Source organism: Cetorhinus maximus, unplaced genomic scaffold (assembly GCF_964194155.1).
Source record: "Cetorhinus maximus unplaced genomic scaffold, sCetMax3.hap1.1 HAP1_SCAFFOLD_163, whole genome shotgun sequence".
In the NCBI taxonomy this organism is placed as follows: Eukaryota; Metazoa; Chordata; class Chondrichthyes; order Lamniformes; family Cetorhinidae; genus Cetorhinus; species Cetorhinus maximus.
The window spans coordinates 675223-697333 of record NW_027596151.1 but is presented as its reverse complement, the minus strand read 5'-3'; the positions used below and the strand labels follow the sequence as shown (position 1 = coordinate 697333).

Genomic DNA, 22111 nt, shown 5'->3' with positions numbered 1-22111 from the left:
AGAGGGTCAGTACTGAGGGAGTGCTGCACTGTCAGAGGGTCAGTGCTGAGGGAGTGCTGCACTGTCAGAGGGTCAGTGCTGAGGGAGTGCTGCACTGTCAGAGGGTCAGTGCTGAGGGAGTGCTGCACTGTCAGAGGGTCAGTGCTGAGGGAGTGCTGCACTGTCAGAGGGTCAGTGCTGAGGGAGTGCTGCACTGTCAGAAGGTCAGTGCTGAGGGAGTGCTGCACTGTCAGAGGGTCAGTACTGAGGGAGTGCTGCACTGTCAGAGGGTCAGTACTGAGGGAGTGCTGCACTGCCAAAGCAGCCATCTGTCAGATGTGACTTTCTACTGAGGGCAGGTCTGTGCTCTGACATGGAAACAGAAGGGCCCAAGGCCATTTTTCAAACAAGATCAAGGAAACTTTTCTCAGTATCTTGGCCAATATTTGTCCCCCAGTCAACATCACTTGAACAGATTATCTGGTCGTTCTCGTGTTGTTTGTGTGAGTTTGCCGTAAACAGATTGGCTGCTACTTTTTCTACATTACAACAGTGACTGTTCTTTAGCAGTATTTCATTGACCTCCTTACTCCCCAAAGCCTGTCCATCATCTACAAGGCACAAGTCAGGAGTGTGATGGAATACTCCCCACTTGCCTGGATGAGTGCAGCTCCCACAACACTCAAGAAGCTCGACACCGTCCAGGACAAAGCAGCCGCTTGATTGGCACCACATCCACAAACATTCACTCCCTCCACCACTGACGCACAGTAGCAGCAGTGTGTGTACCGTCTACAAGATGCACTGCAGGAAATCACCAACCCTGCTTAGACAGCACCTTCCAAACCCACAACCACTACCATCTAGAAGGACAAGGGCAGCAGATAGATGGGAACACCACCACCTGGAAGTTCCCCTCCAAGTCACTCACCATCCTGACTTGGGAATATATCGCCGTTCCTTCACTGTCGCTGGGTCAAAATCCTGGGATTCCCTAACAGTTTGGAAACGTCCTCATACAGCAGCTAAAGGGGGAGGTTCACCATCACCTCGGGGGACAATGAGAGATGGGCAATAAATGTTGGCCTTGCCAGTGACTATCACGTCCAAGGCAGAATATGTTATGTCTTTTCTTAAATTGCCACCCCTGAAACTGTTCCTTTGTGCTGGGTTGCCTCCTCTGTCCCTTTCCTGTGCCCACCCTGTGTGAGTACGTCTCCTTTGTCTTTCTCATATGCCGTTTATTCAGGGTCAGCTTGGGCATCGCGCATCAATCACCCTGTAGTTCGGGAGGGCATCACCTCAGTCCTGCCCCCCGCTGCCCCCATGTTTCATTGGGAGCACATACCCTGCTGGGTGGCTGATCATTCCCCCTCCTTAAACCCCAGCTGGGTGTTACTGTGACTTTAGTGGGAGGGTTGGCTCCCTGTTTGGGATACTGGGAGTGCAGCCCCTCAGCCCGTCACGTTGCCTACTCTCCCCTTCTAACCTCTCCCCTTTCCTTTTCCTGCAGTTACCTACAACAGTGAACTATACATATTTGGTGGTTACAATGCAAGACTAGACCGGCACTTTAATGACCTGTGGAAATACAATCCTGGTAAGTGAGGGATCCTCTGTCATCTATTCATTCATGGGATGTGGGCATCGCTGGCTAGGCCAGCATTTATTGCCCATCCCTATTTGCCCTCGAAGATAATTTTTAATTGTCTGAGGCCGGAAAGGTTTGCTCAAAGTTTATGTTTGAGTCTTGTTTATAGAGAAGCAGAACTTTACTCTTATGTATAACAATTCATCGAACAGTCCTGTACACAGGGAATCTCGCTCTCCATGTCACTCCTGGCAAGGCTGTCATTTTATATCTGCACCTCGACTGTCCGGGGGATTGGTGTCCAGACGGGGACGGACTGTCCGGGATTGGTGTCCAGACGGGGACTGACTGTCGGGGGGATTGGTGTCTGGACGGGGACAGACCGTCCGGGGGATTGGTGTCCGGACGGGGACCGACTGTCTGGGGGATTGGTGTCCGGGGGATTAGTGTCCGGTCGGGGACCTGACTGTCCGAGGGATTGGTGTCCGGATCGGGGCCGACTGTCCTGGGGATTGGTGTCCGGACGGGGACTGACTGTCCGAGCGATTGGTGTCCAGATCGGGGCCGACTGTCCGGGGGATTGGTGTCCGGACGGGGACTGACTGTCCGGGGGATTGGTGTCCGGACGGGCACCGACTGTCCGGGGGATTGGTGTCCGGACGGGGACCTGACTGTCCGGGTGATTGGTGTCCGGACGGGGACAGACTGACCAGGAGATTGGTGTCCGGACGGGGACAGACTGACCGGGGGATTGGTGTCCGGACGGGGACAGACTGACCGGGGGATTGGTGTCCGGACGGGGACAGACTGACCGGGTGATTGGTGTCCGGACGGGGACAGACTGACCGGATGATTGGTGTCCGGACGGGGACAGACTGTCCGGGGGATTGGTGTCCGGACGGGGACCGACTGTCCGGGGGATTCCCAGTTGTACCAGCTCGTGTCCTGTGTGGTGTTGCTGTGGTGTTGTGATGTGTGACAGACTAAAGTCTCCAGGGTTTCACCCCCTGGCTGCAGCTCCCAGTCCTTCCCCTGGGTCTGGGCGGACACTTTCACTTTGTCCCATTGACCGGACTTCACTTTCCCAGAGTTGTCAGGGTGAAAGTTAAATCTCCGTCTCCTCGCGTTGTAGTTCAGAGAAAGTTGTCCTTGTTGTTTGTAACCCGCCCAGCAGATGGCCATGTCCATCAGCTTGTGGAGGTAGCACTGGCTTCTCAACGGAGATCAAGGTCATTGTAGAGCTGATGAACTGCTTCCCTTTCAGAGTCCTCGACATGGAGGAAGATTGAGCCAAAGGGCAAGGGGCCTTGTCCGCGACGGAGACAGTGCTGCTGTATGGTTGGGGACAAAATTATCCTCTTTGGAGGTACCAGGTCAGTGTGAGCTAGTGAGCCCTGTCTGATGTTCTGACTGTGTCTCTGTCAGGAAGTTTCAAACTGAAGCCACTGTCAAGCCTGCTTCCGGCATTTGGGTAACAGATTGGGTACGGGTGACAAAGGGCCTCGTCCTCACTCCTTGCCAGCCTTATCCATGGGCGAGTGCCAGTGATCACTCAGTCTGCATTTGGCCCAGGTTGGTTGTAAAAGCAGCTGGTGGGCAGGACAGATGGCACTGTTGTATTGCAGGTATCAGGGTGCAGGGGGGAACCACAGGCAGTGTTACCCCCATCCCAGTGACTGCCCTTATGTGCTGAGGTGTGAGCCAGTGGGGCGCACAAGCTGTGTCAGCCTTGGGCAGCCGCACGTTTCTCGGACAGGTTATTCTGGGTACAGATGGGCTCCGGTACGCGGGCCAAGTTGGGCATCATTAAATGACCTGAAATTAATGCTTAAAAGAGGAAGCCCAATCTACTGTGTGTTTGATTGGTGGGGGGTGTGTGGGCGCGTGTGACTTCAGCACAGCATAATCTCCGCTGCAGGGAACGACCAAGAATTTATCTGTAGAAACCGTGTATGCGTTTTTTTTTAAAGATAACGCTAAGTATCTTGCCCAGGTTGCCCGCATCCTTGTTTTCGATCCCTCCCCACCTCCGTAACCTTTTCCAACTCCACACCCCTCTGAGATCTCTGCTCCTCTAATCTTGGCCTCCCCAATTTTAATCACTTCACCGTTTGTTTGTTTTTTCTAAGCTCTGGAATTCCCACCCCGAGCCCCTCTACTTGCCTTTCTTTAAGACCCTCCTTTAAAACCTACCTAAAACATTTGGTAATACCTGGTTAAGGTGTTGTGATTCCCGTGGAGGACAGTAACTTTAACAAAGAAAGCAATCCTCTCAATGGCAGCACTCCAGATGGATATCCAAGGCTTTTTTTTAAAAAGTGCCACGAGGGTTTCTGCCTCTACCACCCCTTCAGGCAGAGAGTTCCAGACCCCCACCACCCTCTGGGTGAAAAAAATTTCTCCTCAGCTCCCCTCAAATCCTTCTATCGATTACTTTAAATTTATACTCCCTGGTTATCGATCTCTAACGAAAATAGGCCCTTCTTATCCACTCTGTCGAGGCTCCTCAGAATTTTCTAGACCTAAATTAAATCCCCTTTTCATTTCCTCTCTTCCAGAGGAACCAGCTTATCCAATCTTTTCCTATAGATAAAACTCTCCATTCCTGGCACCATCTTTGTAGATCTCCCCTGTACCTTGTACAGTAGTGTGATCACATCATTCCTGTAAAGCGATGGCCAGAACAGTACTCTAGCTGTCACTAAACTCCTGTTTTAAGCATAGCATCCCTGTTCTTATAGTCATGTGTCGTCTTAACTACCTTATCCACCTCTCCTGTTACCTTCAGGGACCTGTGGACAAGCACTCTGTTCCTCTACACTTCTCAGTTTCCTCCCATTCATTGTGTATTCTCTTGCTTTATTTCCCTTCCCCAAATACATGACCTCCCGCTTCTCCAGACTGTACCGTCTCTGCCTGACCAGTCCATTCATACCTTTGTGCAGTCTACAGCTTTCTTCCTCAAGGCCTATTTTTGTAACGCCTTTGAACTTTTTAACTTCTTTAAACTTACATTTAAATCTAAATCGTTGATATAGACGACAAAAAGCAAGGACCCAGTACTGAGGCTCCATCAGAAAACTGCCCTCCAGTCACAAAAACACTCAAATGAGGATTTCTCCTGTCCCCCAGAACTTTTTCCAATAATTTCCCACCACTAAGGCCCGGCTAAGTAATCTGTCATTACTCAGTCTGTCCCTTCCTCTCTTTTCAAACAACAGTACAGCATTAGCTGTCCCCCCCAGTCATCCAGTACCACATCTTTAACCAGAGAGCATTGGAAATTAATGGTCAGAGCCTCCGCTATTTCCTCCCTTGCTTCCCTTAGCAGCCTGGGGTACATCTCACCCGGGCCTCCTGTCATGGGCAGGGGTTTCCCGTGTGTTCTGGAGTCACCTGTCCCCATCCGTAGTCTGTACCCAGACACTCCTGGGTACTCCTGGACCAAGTAGCTACAGGCTACAAGTCCCAGCCACCCTGCCTCAGTGGCCCCACTGTGCCACCCAGCCGTGCCTGATGTATAATGCTCTCCCGATTTTCCTATATAGAATAGAGGAGCAGCCTGCTATTTAAATAGGGAGAGACTGCAGAAGTCAGTGGCACAGAGGGATCTGGGTGTCCTGGTCCATGAATCACAACTTAGTCTGCAGGTACAGCGACTGAGTCGGAAGGCACCTGGAATGCTGGTGTTTATCGCAAGGGGAATGGAATATAAAAGGAGGGAAGTTTTACTGCAGCTGTACAGGGCCTTGGTGAGACCACATCTGGAGAACCGTGTACAGTTTTGGTCTCCATATTTGAAAAAAAGATACTACTCCATTCAAAGCAGTTCGGCAAAGGTTCACTCGGTTCATTCCTGGGGTGAGGGGCCCAGCCGATGAAGAAAGGTCCAACAGGCTGGCCCTTTACCCGCTGGCGTTTACAAGAATGAGAGGTGTTCTTATTGAAACATAGAACATCCTGAGGGGATTTGGTAGGGTGGATACTGGGAACCTGTTCTTGGGGTGAGCAGAACCAGGGAACACAGTTTAAAAAGAAGAGAATCTACTGTTTGGACAGAGACGAGGAGAAATGTTTTCTCCGAGGGCTGTTAGTCTGTGGAATTCTCTTCCCCAGAAAGCAGTGGAGGCCGGGCCACGAATTTAATCAAGGCAGAATTGGATAGGGTTTTGATAGACAAAGGAGTCACCACCTCGTGTATCTGACAGGAGATAAAGGGGTCAGGCGACAAAGCTGTGGGGGTGGGGAGGCCTATGTGGGAGCACTCTGAGTGAGTAGTACTGGCCTGTAGCATTCAATCCTTTCAGCTAATGGTATTAACTGACTTCCCTGGTAGAGAACATGTTCCCATTGAGCAGGGGCTAGGGAGCTCCTCACCCAGATGATTCCAGCCCTTTGATTCCTCTCTGTCAGCAAGCAGCTTTATACGAGTCCTTGATAAGCGAAGCAGTTACTGGCACGGAGTCTGTCAGCCCTCCTTTCCACTCCTGTGTTTCCTGAATCTCCTGCTATTAGAGATCGCAGCCCCTGATTAGTGAATGGAAGCTGTTCCCTGCTACAAACATGCAGGCGGTGGCTGCCGTGGGGAGAAGTGGAGTGTGGATGCCAGACACACAATTAGCTGTCATCTGCTCCAGTCAGGAGCTGTTATCAGCTGCTTTAGGGGAGCTTTTACTGTAGCTTATCTGGCTGGGCAGCTGGTTTCATTGATAACATGCACTGAACGCTTGTCTGACTCTCAGCAAGGAGCTGAGCCGGTTAAACACGATCGAAGGACCCCAGTGTGAACGTGGTTTGAACACAATGCAATATTTATAATCCAGAACCGAGGTAGGGGGCAGCTCTAAACCACTGGCACTTTGTGGAGTCCGACAATGTAACTGGGAACGCTTGGGGGCTGTGTGGTCAGTGCAGCTTTACTGGGTAGAAGGGAGGGGGATTGATCTCCCTGGTGGGCCTGATGACAAGGGGTAACCCTAAAGGAGGGCACACTGCGCTAGTCTTACTATCAGTGCACATCATCGTCTCCGTGTCCCCCCAGCTTGGCTTGAAGAAGGATGGGAGTGGTGTAGGGAGAAGGTAGGAATGTCTGTACCTCCGATAACGACACAGACTAATCACACCTCCCAGTCGTCCTTGGGGTTAGAAAGGGTCGAGCGATAGATTCTACCCTCCATAAACTTGAGATCATCCAAACTCTGCCCTCCCGCACACCAGGCCCAGTTTAGCTAAACCCCCCGGTGCTCCCTGACTTGCACAAACCGACTGAAAACCAGACTGTACAATACGAAACTGGACAGATGGCCAGTACACCCCATCACTGTCCAATATTGCTGTTCCCAGAGTGTCCTGTGCTGAGAGGAGGTGAAGGGGGATCAGATGTATTGCCCACATTCAGTGCTCCGAACATTGTGCTGCTTGTGCAGATTTTAAGGGTTAAACTGGTGCTAGTGTTGCAGTTGAAAATGTTTCAGCCCCTGTGTCCCTCAGGGGAGGGCCGGTCACACGACTGGAGATAAGGAGTGAAAGAGAAGCTGTTACAAAAGGAAAACCAAATCACTGTTGATAAGGCAGCTCACAGTGAGGTGATGGTGCCCATGTTAATAAATCCTCGAATACTGTGTGCCTTATTAACCACTCTCTCAACCTGCCCTACCACCTTCAATGACCTATGCACATGTACACCCAGGTCCCTCTGCTCCTGCACCCCTTTAAAATTGTATCCTTTATTGTATATTGTTCTCCATGTTCTTCCGACCAAATGAATCACTTCACGTTTCTCCGCATTGACCTTCGTCTGCCACCTGTCCACCCACTCCACCAGCCTGCCTGTGTCCTTTTGAAGTTCTACACGCTCCTCCAGAGGGTTTACAATGCTCCCAAGTTTCACACCACCTGCAAGTTTTGAGACTGTCCCCTGTACACCAAATCACTAATATATATCCAGGAAAAGCGCCGACCCCCTGGGGAACTCCACGACGGTCCTTTCTCCAGCCCGAAAAAATATCCATCCAGCACTGCCCGCTGTTTGTTGCCACTCGGGCAGTTTTGTATCCATGTGACTACTGCCCCTTTTATTCCGGGAGCTATAACTGCGCCGGCAAGTCTGTCGTGTGGCGCTTTATCAAATGCCGTTTGGAAAGTCCATGTACACCACATCAACGGCATTACCCTCATCGACCCTCACTGTCACCTTTTCCAAAAAAACCTCCAGCAATGTAGTTAAGTGCAGTTTGCCCTTAACAAATTTGTGCTGACTTTCCTTCAATGACCTGCATTTGTCCACGTGACTATTAATTTTGTTCCAAGTTGTTATTTCTAGAGGCTTTCTCACCACTGAAGTTAAACAGACTAGACTGGAGACGCTGGGCTTATCTTTACAGCCTTTCTTTTTTGAACAAGGGTGTAACATTTGCAGTTCTCCAGGCCTCTGGCATCACCCCTGATTCTAAGGAGGACTGAAAATTAAGTCCAGCGTCTCCGCAATTTCCACACTCACTTCCTTCAGTATCCGAGGATGTATTTCATCCAGTCCCAGTGTCTTGTTAACTTTAAGCACTGACAACCTATGCAATATCTCATGCCTGTCAATTCTAAACCCTATCTCATGTCCGAATTAACTCCTCTTTGACCATGACCTGTGCAGCACCTTCTCCCTTGGTAAAGAAAGATGCAAAATATGGATTTAACGCTGCAGCCAATGCTTCTGCCTCCATGCGTAATCCCACTTTTTGATCCCTAGTCAGCCCCACTCCTCCTCCTACTATTTCTATGTCCATAGGAGACTTTGGGATTCCCATTTATGTTAGTAGCCCTGCTACAGTACTGGCCCTCCGACAGTGCAGCACTCCCTCAGTACTGACCCTCTGACAGTGCAGCACTCCCTCAGTACTGACCCTCTGACAGTGCAGCACTCCCTCAGTACTGACCCTCTGACAGTGCAGCACTCCCTCAGTACTGACCCTCTGACAGTGCAGCACTCCCTCAGTACTGACCCTCTGACAGTGCAGCACTCCCTCAGTACTGGCCCTCCGACAGTGCAGCATTCCCTCAGTACTGACCCTCTGACAGTGCAGCGCTCCCTCAGTACTGACCCTCTGACAGTGCAGCACTCCCTCAGTACTGGCCCTCCGACAGTGTAGCCCTGCTTCAGTACTGGCCCTCTGACAGTGCAGCACTCCCTCAGTACTGACCCTCCGACAGTGCAGCACTCCCTCAGTACTGACCCCCTGACAGAGCAGCACTCCCTCAGTACTGACCCTCCGACAGAGCAGCACTCCCTCAGTACTGACCCTCCGACAGTGCAGCACTCCCTCAGTACTGACCCTCTGACAGTGCAGCACTCCCTCAGTACTGACCCTCTGACAGTGCAGCACTCCCTCAGTACTGACCCTCTGACAGTGCAGCACTCCCTCAGCACTGACTCTCCGACAGTGCAGCACTCCCTCAGCACTGATTCTCCGACAGTGCCGCACATGGTGTAGTGGTACTGTCACTGACTGGTAACCCAGAGACCCCGAGTATATCTCTGGAGACCTGGGTTTGAAACCCACCTCTGCAGATAGCGGAATTCCAGTTCCAAAACAATCTGGAATTATAAGTCTAATGATAACCATGAAACTATCATCGATTGTCATTAAAAACCCACGTGGTTCCCGAATGACCTTTGGGGAAGGAAATCTTCCTGCCTTACCTGGTCTGGCTCCAGATCTTCCTCTGAAATGGCCTAGCAAGCCACTCAATTGTACCTAAAAAGGAATCAAACTGGATGGAGCACCTAGTATTGACCTAGGCACCGGAAACAACAACGGCAATCCCAGACCTGTCGACCCTGCAGAGTCCTCCTTACTAACATCTGGGGGCTAGTGCAAACATTGGGGGAGCTGTCTCACAGACTAGACAAGCAACAGCCTGACATAGTCATCCTCACGGAATCATACCTTACAGATAATGTCCCAGACACCACCATCACCATCCCTGGGTATGTCCTGTCCCACCGGCAGGACAAACCCAGCAGAGGTGGGGGCACAGTGGTATACAGTCGGGAGGGAGTTGTCCTGGGAATCCTCAACATCAACTCTGGACCCCATGAAGCCTCATGGCATCAGCTCAAACATGGACAAAGAAACCTCCTGCTGATTACCACGTACCGCCCTCCCTCAGCTGATGAATCAGTCTCCTCCATGTTGAACACACTTGGAGGAAGCACTGAGGGTGGCAAGGGCGCAGAATGTACTCTGGGTGGGGGACTTCAATGTCCGTCACTAAGTGTGGCTCGGTAGCACCACTACTGACCGAGCTGGCTGAGTCCTAAAGGGCATAGCTACTAGACTGGGTCTGCAGCAGGTGGTGAGGGAACCAACAAGAAGGAAAAACATACTTGACCTCATCCTCACCAACCTGCCTGCTGCAGATGCATCTGTCCATGACAGTATCAGTAGAAGTGACCACCGCGCAGTCATTGTGGAGACAAAGTCCCACCTTCACATTGAGGACACCCTCTATCTTGTTGTGTGGCACTACCACCGTGCTAAATGGGATAGATTTCAAACAGATCTAGCAACTCAAGACTGGGCATCCATGAGGCTCTGTGGGCCATCAGCAGTAGCAGAATTGTACTTGACCACAATCTAACCTCATGTCCCGGCATATCCCCCAAATGCAGGACAAACCCAACCCAGCCAATTACTGCCCCATCAGTCTACTCTCCATCATCAGTAAAGTAATGGAAGGGGTCATCATCAGTGCTATGAATAATCTACTTACTGACACTCAGTTTGGGTTCTGCCAGGGCCACTCAGCTCCTGACCTCATTACAGCCTTGTTTCAAACATGGACAGAAGAGCTGAACTCCTGAGGTGAGGTGAGAGTGACTGTCCTTGACATCAAGGCAGCATTTGACCGAGTGTGGCATCAAGGAGCCCGAGCAAAACTGGAGTCAATGAGAATCGGGGGGAAAACTCTCCTCTGGTTGGAGTCATACCTAGCACAAAGGAAGGGTTTGAAACCTGACCTTCTTGCTCAGTCGAAAGTCTCGACCACTTTAGGGGAGATGGTGTGTGGTGGTATTGTCACTGGACTAGTAATCTGGAGGCCCAGACTGATGCCCTGGGCGCACAGGCTCAAATCCCACCACAGCGGCTGGTGGAACTTAAATTTGATGAAGAGTTTGGAATTAAAAGCTATTCTCTGAAATGGTGGCTATGAAACTACCATCAGTTGTCATTTTAAAAAAAAAACACCTCTGGTTCACTAATGTCCTTTAGGGAAGGAAATCTGTCGTCCTTACCTGGTGTGGCCTACATGTAACTCCAGACCCACAGCAATGTGATTGACTCTTCAAAATGCCCTCTGAAATGGCCTGGCAAGCTGCTCAGTTCAAGGGCAGTTAGGGGCGGGCAACAAATACTGGCCTGAGCAGCGACGCCCACCTCCCATGAAAGAATTCTTAAGAACGCCTGGGACCAAGGTGGTCTGGAGCCTCACCGACTGCCAGCCAAGCTGCCCTGCCTCCCCACCACTGCTTCCTGTGTGCTGTGCCATGCTGAGGGACAACTGAGAATCCCATCTCCAGCCAGTCTAACCAGCCTAGAGGCCAGATTTTAGACAGCCCTGTATCTTATACAGTCAATTCATGGGTCATTTATAATTTACGATTGGGATGGCTTTCACTGTGGGGAAGCTCGGAGAAGATGTGCCCTGGGATTCCTGTGCCTGACGGGGTTAAGTTTCTGGTGTGGGTCAGCGAGGGCTCCCGGTGCAGGCTCTGGTTACTGCGCACACACTGGCTGTTTGTTTAGTACTGAGTTAGGACCAGTGGGACCTAGCTGTGTGTTCCACTAACTTTCCAAGCTTACGTTGGCCTGGCCTGGCTCCATTATCAGCCCATCACCCCCCACCAATCTATTACTAAGCTGGTGTTGATATACACGACATAACAGGAGAGGCACTGAGTTACACTCAGCACACCTTGCAGTTATACAGCAAGTTTATCACAGCAAAATGACCATGTTTTTTAAATGTCTAAACATTTTGTCTGGTAACACGTGTTTTTGGTGCAATGCTGTGTATGGTATAGTTTTTTTAAAATTCATTTTATGTCATGTGGGCATTGTTTGCTGGGCCAGCATTTATTGCCCATCCCTAATTGCCCTTGAGAAGGTGGTGGTGAGCTGCCTTCTTGAGCCGCTGCAGTCCATGTGGTGTAGGTACACCCACAGTGCTGTTAGGAAGGTAGTTCCAGGATTTTGACCCAGTGACAGTGAAGGAACGGCGATATATTTCCAAGTCAGGATGGTGAGTGGCTTAGAGAGGAACTTCCAGGTGGTGGTGTTCCCAACTATCTGCTGCCCTTGTCCTTCTAGATGGTAGTGGTCATGGGTTTGGAAGGTGCTGTCTAAGGAGCCTTGGTGAATTCCTGCAGTGCATCTTGTAGATGGTACACATTGCTGCTACTGTGCATCGATGGTGGAGGGAGTGAATGTTTGTGGATGTGGTGCCAATCAAGCGGGGCTGCTTTGTCCTGGACGGTGTTGAGCTTCTTGAGTTCCATGGAGATATCCATATTTGAGGGCCTCACCATCCTCTATTTCTGTGCCCTCCTCTGAGACTTCTGCCTTCTTAGATACAGAAGGACAAGGGCAGCAGATAGATGGGAACACCACCACCTGGAAGTTCCCCTCCAAGTCACTCACTATCCTGACTTGGAAATATATCACCGTTCCTTCACTGTCGCTGGGTCAAAATCCTGGAACTCCCTCCCTAACAGCACTGTGTGTGTACCTACACCACAGGGACTGCAGCGGCTCAAGAAGGCAGCTCACCACCACCTTCTCAAGGGGCAATTAGGGATGGGCAATAAGTGCTGGCCCATCGAGTGACACCCACATCCCATGAATGAATTTTAAAAATTGTTTTAATTCAGGATCTCTCATCAGTGGCCACACCTACATCTGCCTGAACCCTCAGCACTGGAATTCCCTTCCTCAATCTGCCCTCCTTTCCAGATGCTTCTAAAATCCTACCTTTTACTATGTTGAAGATGCTGTTTAGATGTAAATTGTTGGGTGTTTTAAAGGAGGATGTGGAGGTTTTGGGAAAGAATTCCAAAGCGTTAGGGCCCAGGCAGCTGAAGGCATGGCTGCCAGCGAGGCCAGAAGGCCTGAGGTTGGTCTTGGGGCTACTGGTTTCCGATGGGGTGGGTGGACATTTGGTCTGGAATACCAAGGCTGGTTTCTGGCATTGACCCTGGCAGGCAGGCAGGCAGGCAGCCCGGTGAAGTCTCTGGGAGTTGGAGCTCTTTCAGAGCCACTCGGGGTTTTATTCCTGGGATCCTGGCCTTGCTGTAGGGAAGGGAGTGGTGAGATTGTTCTGAAACATAGTTCACAGAACGGGGGGGAAAGTAATGCTACAAACAGCAGAGCATCTGGCAACGGCCGGACTGTAAAACACTGAAGGAACTGGGAGGGGGACAGGTCCCTATCCCCCTGTGGAAGGTGAATAGTAACTCAAGTATCCCAGCCCTGCCTGCCCCATGCTGTGCCAGACTGTTGGCTAATCTCGCCCTCAGTGGGCGGGGGTATAAGAGTCGTAGTGCCCAGTATTGGGACAGGGAGGTGGTTTCTACTCTTCCTTTCTGTTCATTTACCCCTCCCTGAGGTTGGATGGGGTGGGGGTGGGTGAAGAATGGGTGTAGATGCTAGCGGGTTAGAGGGCCAGGGCTGCAGCTCCCACAGTCAAACAGCCTGTTGACATTCACCGCCATGTTACTTGGCCAAGTCAGTGGAAGGCGAGCGACACTCTTGAATCAACCCGCTTGCCATCGCCAGAAACCTATTGTCCAGCGTAGTCTGTTCAGATCCCTGGCCTGCCACAGCAGTATGTCCAGTCTTGTTTGTTGCAAGGTTCCTGAAGTATCAAACCAGAGGCAAAATCGAGCCAGGCCAGGGGCATTGGGCGGCTGGGGGTGGTGGTTTGGCTTGATGTGCATTAATACTGTCATACCTAGTGGCATTGGAGGAGTGAAGGAAAGTGCAACTTTGGGCAGAAAGAGACAGGCACAGGAAAATAAAGTGTTCCGAGCAGATGGGACCCGTTGGACCATATGTCATCTGCTTAACATCAATTGGATTTTCCATTTCCTGCCCTTTTTCCCTCTCCTATCCGACCTTGAAGTTTCCATACACAAGCAATGCAGATTGCAGCAAGTATCAGGTGTCTCTGTTCCTCCCCCGACACCTCTGCTGTTGATGTGAAACAGTCACGCTTTAAACTGCTGCTTGCTTCCTCACACTGACCTGCCGTGTTTAAGTGTTGGGGGAGGAGCAGGGGGAACCTGCACTCTTGAGGCCCCATTGACTCTCATTGCCCCCTCCAGCTGCAAGGAGCAGTAAAATAAAGCTGGGTGTCTGTGATTGTATAAAAATAAAAGCAGATAGTGTCGGAAATGTACAACATCTGAAAAGAGGAAAGGCAGGTTTATATTTAAAGTTGAGAATTTTCATCGGCCTGGTTGGTCTATCCTGGTGGACCCTCTGAAGTTCCCCCCCCCACCTCATACTTCTCTGTTAAAAGTTAGCAGCTTTGGTCTACTTTCTATTTCGGACAGAGTTTTTAATAGGTATATCATTCTCCTCCTAAGCAGAGAGAAGGTTAGGGGGAGATACTTTTAAAAAGTTGTTCAAAAATCAGGAAGGGTTTTGATACAGGAAATGAGGAGAAACTGTTTCCACTGACTGGCAAAGAGGGTCAGTAACCACAGGATACAGATTTCAGATCATTTACAAAAAACGGGGGCGTATGAGAACTTTTTTTCCACAGCAAGTTAAGGACATAAGAAATAGGAGAAAGCCATTCAGTGAGACCATGGCTGATCTATTTCAACACCATAATTCCTGCACTATCCCCGTATCCCTTGATATTTTTAATTTGTAGAAATCTATCGATCTCAGTCTTGAACATACTCCACGACTGAGCTTCCACAGCCCCCTGGGGTAGAGAATTCCAAAGATTCACCACCACCTGAGTGGAACATAGGACATAAGAATATAGGAGCAGGAGTAGGCCATTCAGCCCATTGAGCCTACTGCACCATTCAATACGATGATGGTTAATCATCCATTCCAGTGCCTTTTGTGAAGAGTGAGGAATGAGTGAAAAAGTTTCTCCTCTCCTCATCTCAGCCTTAAATGGCCTGCCTCTTATTCTGAAATCGTTCCCCTGGTTCTAGACCACCACCCACCACCACCGCGCCCGCCCTCCGCCCCCCCTCTCCCCCTCCCTCACAGCCAAGGGAAACATCCTTCCTGCATCCACCCTGTTGTATCTTTGAATGAGATCACCTCTCATTCTTCTAAACTCCAGAGAATAAAGGCCCAGTCTATTTAATCTTTCCTCATAGGACAATCCCTCCATCCCAGGAACTAATTTAGTGAACCTGCGTTGCACCCCCTCTATGGCAAGAATATCTTTCCTTAGGTAGGGAGACCAAAACTGCATACTCCAGGTGTGGTCGCCCCCAAGGCTCTATATAAATACAGTAAGACATCTTTACTCCTATACTTAAATCCTCTTGTAATAAAGACCAACATACTATTTGCCTTCTGAATTGCTTGCTGCATGTTAGTTTTCAGTGACTCATGAACAAGGATACCCAAGTCCCTTTGAAGTTCAACACTTCCCAGCCTCTCACCGTTTAAGAAATACTGTGTTTCTGTTTTTCCTACCTCGCATTTTCCCACATTGTATTCCATCTGCCATGTTCTTGCCTGCTCACTTTGCCTGTCTAAATCCTCTTGAAGCCTCTTTGCATCCTCCTCACAACTCTCACTGTGTCATCTGCAAACTTAGAAATATTACATTTAATTCCCCCATCCAAATCATTGATATAGGTCGTGAAGAGTTGTGGCCCCGGCACTGATCCTTGTGGTACCCCAATAGTAACAGCCTGCTAACCTGAGAATGACCCATTTATTCCTACTCCCTGTTTTCTGTCTGTCAGTTCTCAACCCATGCCAGTATATTACCCCAATCCCATGTGCTTTAATTTTGTTTACTAACCTCTTGTGTGGGACATTATCAAAAGCTTTCTGAAAATCTAAATATACCACATCCGCTGGTTCCCCCTTATCTATTCTGCAAGTTACATCCTCAAAAAAACTCTAATATTTGGTCAAACATGAGTTCCCTTTCATGACCCCACAATGACTCTGCCCAATCCTATCCTTATTTCCTATAGTCCTGTTATCACATCCTTTATAATAGATTATAGCATTTCCCTACTAATGTCAGGCTAACAGGTCTGTAGTCCCCCTTTTCTCTCTCCCTTCTTTCTTCAATAGTGGGGTTACATTTGCCACCTTCCAATCTGCAGAGTTGTTAGAATTTAGAAAGATGACTGCCAGTGCATCCACGATCCTTTTTCAGCACTGGAATGTAGATCATCAGATCCAGGGGATGTATCTACTTTAAATCCCATTAATTTCTCTAGTACTATTTTTTAACTAATAATATCTTGCAGTTCCTCATTTATACTAGTCCCTTGATTCTTCATTATTTCTGGGAGGTTTTTTGGTATCTTCCTCTGTGAAGACGGACATGAAGTGCTTGTTTAGTTTCTCCGCCATTTCCTTATTCCCCATTATAAATTCTCCTGTCACTGCTTGGAATGGACCCACAATTGCTTTTGCCAATCTTTTCTGTTTTACATGCCTAGAGAAGCTTTTATAATCCATTTTTGTTTGTCACTAATTTACTCTCATATTCTGTTTTCCCTTTTGTAATCTTTTTCTTGGTCCTCCTTTGCAGGTTTCTAAAACGGTCCAATCCTCAGGTTTACCTTTTTTCGCAACTATATCCACCTCTTCCTTTGATCTCATGCAATCCGTGATTTCTTTTGTGAGCCTCGGTTAGAACACGTTCCTTGCTGAGTTTTTGTGCATCAAAGGATTGTGCTTTTGTTGTAAACTATGTATTAGTTGTTTAAATGTTAGCCATAGCCAGTCTACCACCGTACCTTTTAACGTAGCTTCCCAATCCACCACTGCAGTCTGTCCCTCATACTTTCATAGTTTCCTTTGTTTACATTGAAGACCCGAGTTTCAATTGAACGACATCACTTTCAAACTTAAAGTTCTATCATATTATGATCACTCTTTCCTAAAGCCTCCTTTACAACAAGGTTATTAATTAGCCAATTTTCATTGCACAATACTATATCTAAAATAGTCCATTCCCTAGTTTGTTCCTCGATGTCCTGCTCCGGAAAACTATCTTGCAGACCTTCCAAGAATTCATCCTCCACAACATTAGCACTAATCAGTTTGTTTTATTCTTTCATGGGATGTGAGTGTCGCTGTCTAGGTCAGCATTTTTATTGCCCATTCCTAATTGCCCTTGAGAAGGTGGTGGTGAGCCACCTTATTGAACCACTGCAGTCCCTGTGGCATAGGTACCCCACAGTGCTGTTAGGAAGGGAGTTCCCAGATTTTGACCCAGCGACAGTGAAGAAATGGGGCCATATTTCCAAATCAGGAGTGACTTGGAGGAGAACATGCAGGCGGTGATGTTGCCATGTACCTGCTGCCCTTCTTCTCCTAGGCAGCGTTGGTCGTGGGCTTGGAAAGTGACTTGTGTCTTTTAGATGCTGGACAGGCTTTGCAGTGTCAAGAGGTGAGTTACTCTCCACAGAATCACCAGCCTCTGACCTCTTACTCGGTCTATATGTAGATTGAAATCCCCCATGATTACTGTATAACCCTTGTTAGGCGTACCTCTAATTTCCTGATTTATACTGAGAGTTACATTACCACTGCCCTCTAAACAACTCCCACCCATGTTTTCTGCCCCTTGCTGTTTCTTAGAGCCACCCAAACTGATTCTACATCTTGATCTTTAGAACTGAGCTCATCTCTCACTGCGGTACTAATGCCAGCTTTAATTTACAGAGCTACCCCAAAACCTTTACCCAGCATCCTGTCCTTCCTGAATGTCACATACCCTTGGATATTCAGGTCCCAGCCTTGGTCTCCTTGTAGCCAAGTCTCTGTAATGACTATCAGGTCATATATATGAATTTCTATTTGAGCTGACAATTCATCTGTTTTGTTCCAAATGCTGTGGGCATTCAGATACAGAGCCTTTAATTCCATTTTTTTACTGTTTCTGTGAATTCTGGCACTATCTACTGGCAAACTCTTCAGTTCGCAATCACTGTCCATTGTTGCAACACTCTGATTATCATTACCTTTTTTATTTATTCACGGGAGGTGGGCTTCGCTGGCTAGACCAGCATTTATTGCCCATCCTTAGTTGCCCTTGAGAAGGTGGTGGTGAGCTGCCTTCTTGAAATGCTGCAGACCATGTGGTGTAGGTACACCCACAGTGCTGTTAGGGAGGGAGTTCCAGGATTTTGACCCAGCGACAGTGAAGGAACGGCGATATATTTCCAAGTCAAGATGGAGAGTGACTTGGAGGGGAACTTCCAGGTGGTGGTGTTCCCATCTATCTGCTGCCCTTGTCCTTCTAGATGGTAGTGATCGTGGGTTTGGAAGGTGCTGTCTAAGGAGCCTGGGTGAATTCCTGCAGTGCATCTTGTAGATGGTACACACACTGCTGCTACTGTGCGTCGGTGGTGGAGGGAGTGAATGTTTGTGGATGTGGTGCCAATCAAGCGGCTGCTTTGTCCTGGACGGAGTCAAGCTTCTTGAGTGTTGTGGGAGCTGCACTTGTCCAAGAAAGTGGGGAGTATTCCATCACACCCCTGAATTGTGCCTTGTAGATGGTGGACAGGCTTTGGGGAGTCAGGAGGTGGATTACTCGTTGCACTATTCCTAGCCTCTGACCTGCTCTTGTAGCCACAGTATTTATATGGCTGGTCCAGTTCAGTTTCTGGTCAATGGTAACCCCCCCGGATATTGATAGTGGGGGATTCAGTGATGGTAATGCCATTGAATGTCAAGGGACGATGGTTGGATTCTCTTTTGTTGGAGATGGTCATTGCCTGACACTTGTGTGGTGCAAATGTTACTTGCCATTTGTCAGCCCAAGTCTGGATATTGTCCAGGTCTTGCTGCATTTGGACATGAACTTCTTCAGTATCTGAGGAGTTGCGAATGGTGCTGAACATTGTGCAATCATCAGTGAACATCCCCACTTCTGACCTTATGATGGAGGGAAGGTCATTGATGAAGCAGCTGAAGATGGTCGGGCCGAGGACACTACCCTGAGGAACTCCTGCAGTGATGTCCCGGAACTGAGATGACTGACCTCCAACAACCACAACCATCTTCCTTTGTGCTAAGTATGACTCCAACCAGCGGAGAGTTTTCCCCCTGATTCCCATTGACTCCAGTTTTGCTAGGGCTCCTTAATGCCACACACCTAGGCAATTTTTCATATAGCTGGGTATATATGGAAAATATATTCCATATTGTAGCTGTACTGGAACAGCTTGGCTAGGGGGGCAGCAAGTTCTGGAGCACAAGACTTCAGTACTATTGCCGGAATATTATCAGGGCCCATAGCCTTTGCAGCATCCAGTGCCTTCAGCCATTTCTTGATATCATGTGGAGTGAATTGAATTGGCTGAAGGCTGGCATCTGTGATGTTGGGGACCTCCGGAGGAAGCCGAGATGGATCATCCACTCAGCACTTCTGGCTGAAGATTGTAGCAAATGCTTCAGCCTTATCTTTTGCACTGATGTGCTGGGCTCCTCCATCATTGAGGATGGGGATATTTGTGGAGCCTCCTCCTCCAGTGAGTTGTTTAATTGTCCACCACCATTCATGACTGGATGTGACAGGACTGCAGAGCTTAGATGTGAGATCGCTTAGCTCTGTCTATCACTTGCTGCTTATGCTGTTTGACATGCAAGTAGTCCTGTGTTATAGCTTCACCAGGTTGACACCTCATGTTTAGGTATGTCTGGTGCTGCTCCTGGCATGCCCTCCTGCACTCTTCATTGAACCAGGGCTGATCCCTGCCTTGATGGTAATGGTAGAGTGGGGGATATGCCAGGCCATGAGGTTACAGATGGTGTTCGAGTACAATTCTGCTGCTGCTGATGGTCTACGACACCTCATGGATGCCCAGTCTTGAGTTGCTAGATCTGTTTGAAATCTATCCCATTTAGCACGGTGGTAGTGCCACACAACACGATGGAGGGTATCCTCAATGTGAAGGTGGGACTTTGTCTACAGAATGACTGTGCGGTGGTCACTCCTACCAATACTGTCATGGGCAGATGCATCTGCGCCAGGCAGGTTGGTGAGGATGAGGTCAAGTATGTTTTTCCCCTCTTGTTGGTTCCCTCACCACCTGCCGCAGACCCAGTCGAGCAGCTATGTCCTTTAGGACTCGGCAGTAGTGGTGCTACCGAGCCACTCTTGGTGATGGACATTGTAGTCCCCCACCCAGAGTACATTCTGCGCCTTTGCCACCCTCAGTGCTTCCTCCAAGTGTGTTTAACATGGAGGAGACTGATTCATCAGCTGAGGGAGGGCGGGACGTGGTAATCAGCAGGAGGTTTCCTTGTCCATGTTTGACCTGATGCCATGAGACTTCATGGGGTTCAGAGTCGATATTGAGGATTCCCAGGGCAACTCCCTCCCAACTGTATACCACTGTGTCACCACCTCTGCTGGGTCTGTCCTGCCGGTGGGACAGGACATACCCAGGGATGGTGATGGTGGTGTCTGGGACATTATCTGTAAGGTATGATCCCGTGAGGATGACTATGTCAGGTTGTTGCTTGTCTAGTCTGTGAGACAGCTCTCCCAGTTTTGGCATTAGCCCCCAGATGTTAGTAAGGAGGACTCTGCAGGGTTGACAGGGCTGAGATTGCCGCTGTCGTTTCCGGTGCCCAGGTCGATGCCGGGTGGTCCGTCTGGCTTCATTCCTTTTTTGTGACTTTGTAGCAGATTGTGGGTCTGGAGTAACGTATAGGCCAGACCAGGTCAAGATGGTACCTAATTAACTAGCTGCAGTTAACCTCAGAGCTTACATATCCCTATTTAAGATGGGAATAATCTTAACTTACCTCTTAATTTAAACAGTAACTTTTAGTTAATTGCTAAATTTAAACAAAAACTAGACTTGAGAGAGAAATTAACCTTAAAACTCCCTCACTCACCAAACTCCTGGCTTCACACACAGCCGGGCTGTTATTACAATCTGGGAGGCACTGCCTGAAATGGTAGTGGAGGCAGGTTCGATAACTTTCGAAAGGGAATGCTTGCCTGAGCTAATTGATTTTTTTTTTTTTAACTGAAGTCGCCTAAGCAGATCTTTAAAAAGGTTCAGTCTAACTGACCTTTTATACTCAATACCTGTACTTACGAGGGCCAAAATCCCCCCTCAATACGTCCTGCCACTTGTCTGCCCATTCTGCTAGCCTATCTCCATCCTGTTGCAGACGATTGATTTCACCCTCACTCTTTGCCATTCCTCCATGTTTGGTACCGTTGGTAAATTTTGAAACTTTGATCTGTATTCCAGTATCCAATTCATTTATGTGTCAAAAAAGTAGTAGCCTTCGCACTGACCCTTGGGAACGCCCGCTAACCAGCCTGAAACGCGATCATTTACCCCCACCCATTGCTTCCTGTCCTTAAGCCCATTTTTTCAATCCAATTCGACTCTGACCTTCCTATTCCCCGAGCCTCACTTTTATTAACCAGCCGTTTATGTGGTTCCCTGTCAAACACTTTCTTCTGATCCATACACACAACATCCATTGCATTGGTTTCCTCAGCCTTCTGCAGAGAAGTGTCAGGTGATGCATTTTGGCAGAAGGGATAGAGAGAGGCCCTGCCCTGCCGACGGTGCGGCCCCGCCCTGCCCTGCCGACGGTGCGGCCCCGCCCTGCCCTGCCGACGGTGCGGCCCCGCCCTGCCCTGCCGACGGTGCGGCCCCGCCCTGCCCGGCCGACGGTGCGGCCCCGCCCTGCCCGGCCGACGGTGCGGCCCCGCCCTGCCCGGCCGACGGTGCGGCCCCGCCCTGCCCGGCCGACGGTGCGGCCCCGCCCTGCCCGGCCGACGGTGCGGCCCCGCCCTGCCCGGCCGACGGTGCGGCCCCGCCCTGCCCGGCCGACGGTGCGGCCCCGCCCTGCCCGGCCGACGGTGCGGCCCCGCCCTGCCCGGCCGACGGTGCGGCCCCGCCCTGCCCTGCCGACACCCATACCTCTGACCCTTGTTGCTAACCCTCAACTGAGTGGCTTGTTTCTGAGCTGTAAGTCCGATGTACATGTTCCCATGTAAATCCCTCTGATAATTCCACCCATTCTCTTCACCTCCTTCTCCCTTCAGCCTTTTACCCTTTCCAATTCTCCTGTGCACTTTTTCAATCGACCCATGTGGAACAAACCACCTAAACACCTGAACTCTGCACCTTTTTTATTTTAAAAAAGCACTGCCCAAATGTCATGCTGCTCCCCTGCTTCCCATAAAACTTTGGCTCTGGTTCTGTTTATCCTCTCGTTGCATTGGTCAACACTTTACAAATCGGCTTCCTGCCCATTCTAACAAGCGATGGTAAAGATGACC

The 22111-nt window shown here is 49.5% G+C and overlaps 1 protein-coding gene across 3 annotated transcripts in view; it reads left to right on the top strand.

Annotated features, from left to right (window-relative positions):
* klhdc3 (kelch domain containing 3) overlaps positions 1–22111 on the top strand; it is a 125553-nt gene that overhangs the window by 53716 nt on the left and 49726 nt on the right. For all 3 annotated transcript variants that reach the window (XM_078534959.1, XM_078534957.1, XM_078534958.1), the window contains 2 exons: positions 1493–1579; positions 2835–2943. In XM_078534959.1, coding sequence (XP_078391085.1) covers positions 1493–1579; positions 2835–2943 — 196 coding nt within the window. The remainder of the gene's footprint in view (positions 1–1492; positions 1580–2834; positions 2944–22111) is intronic.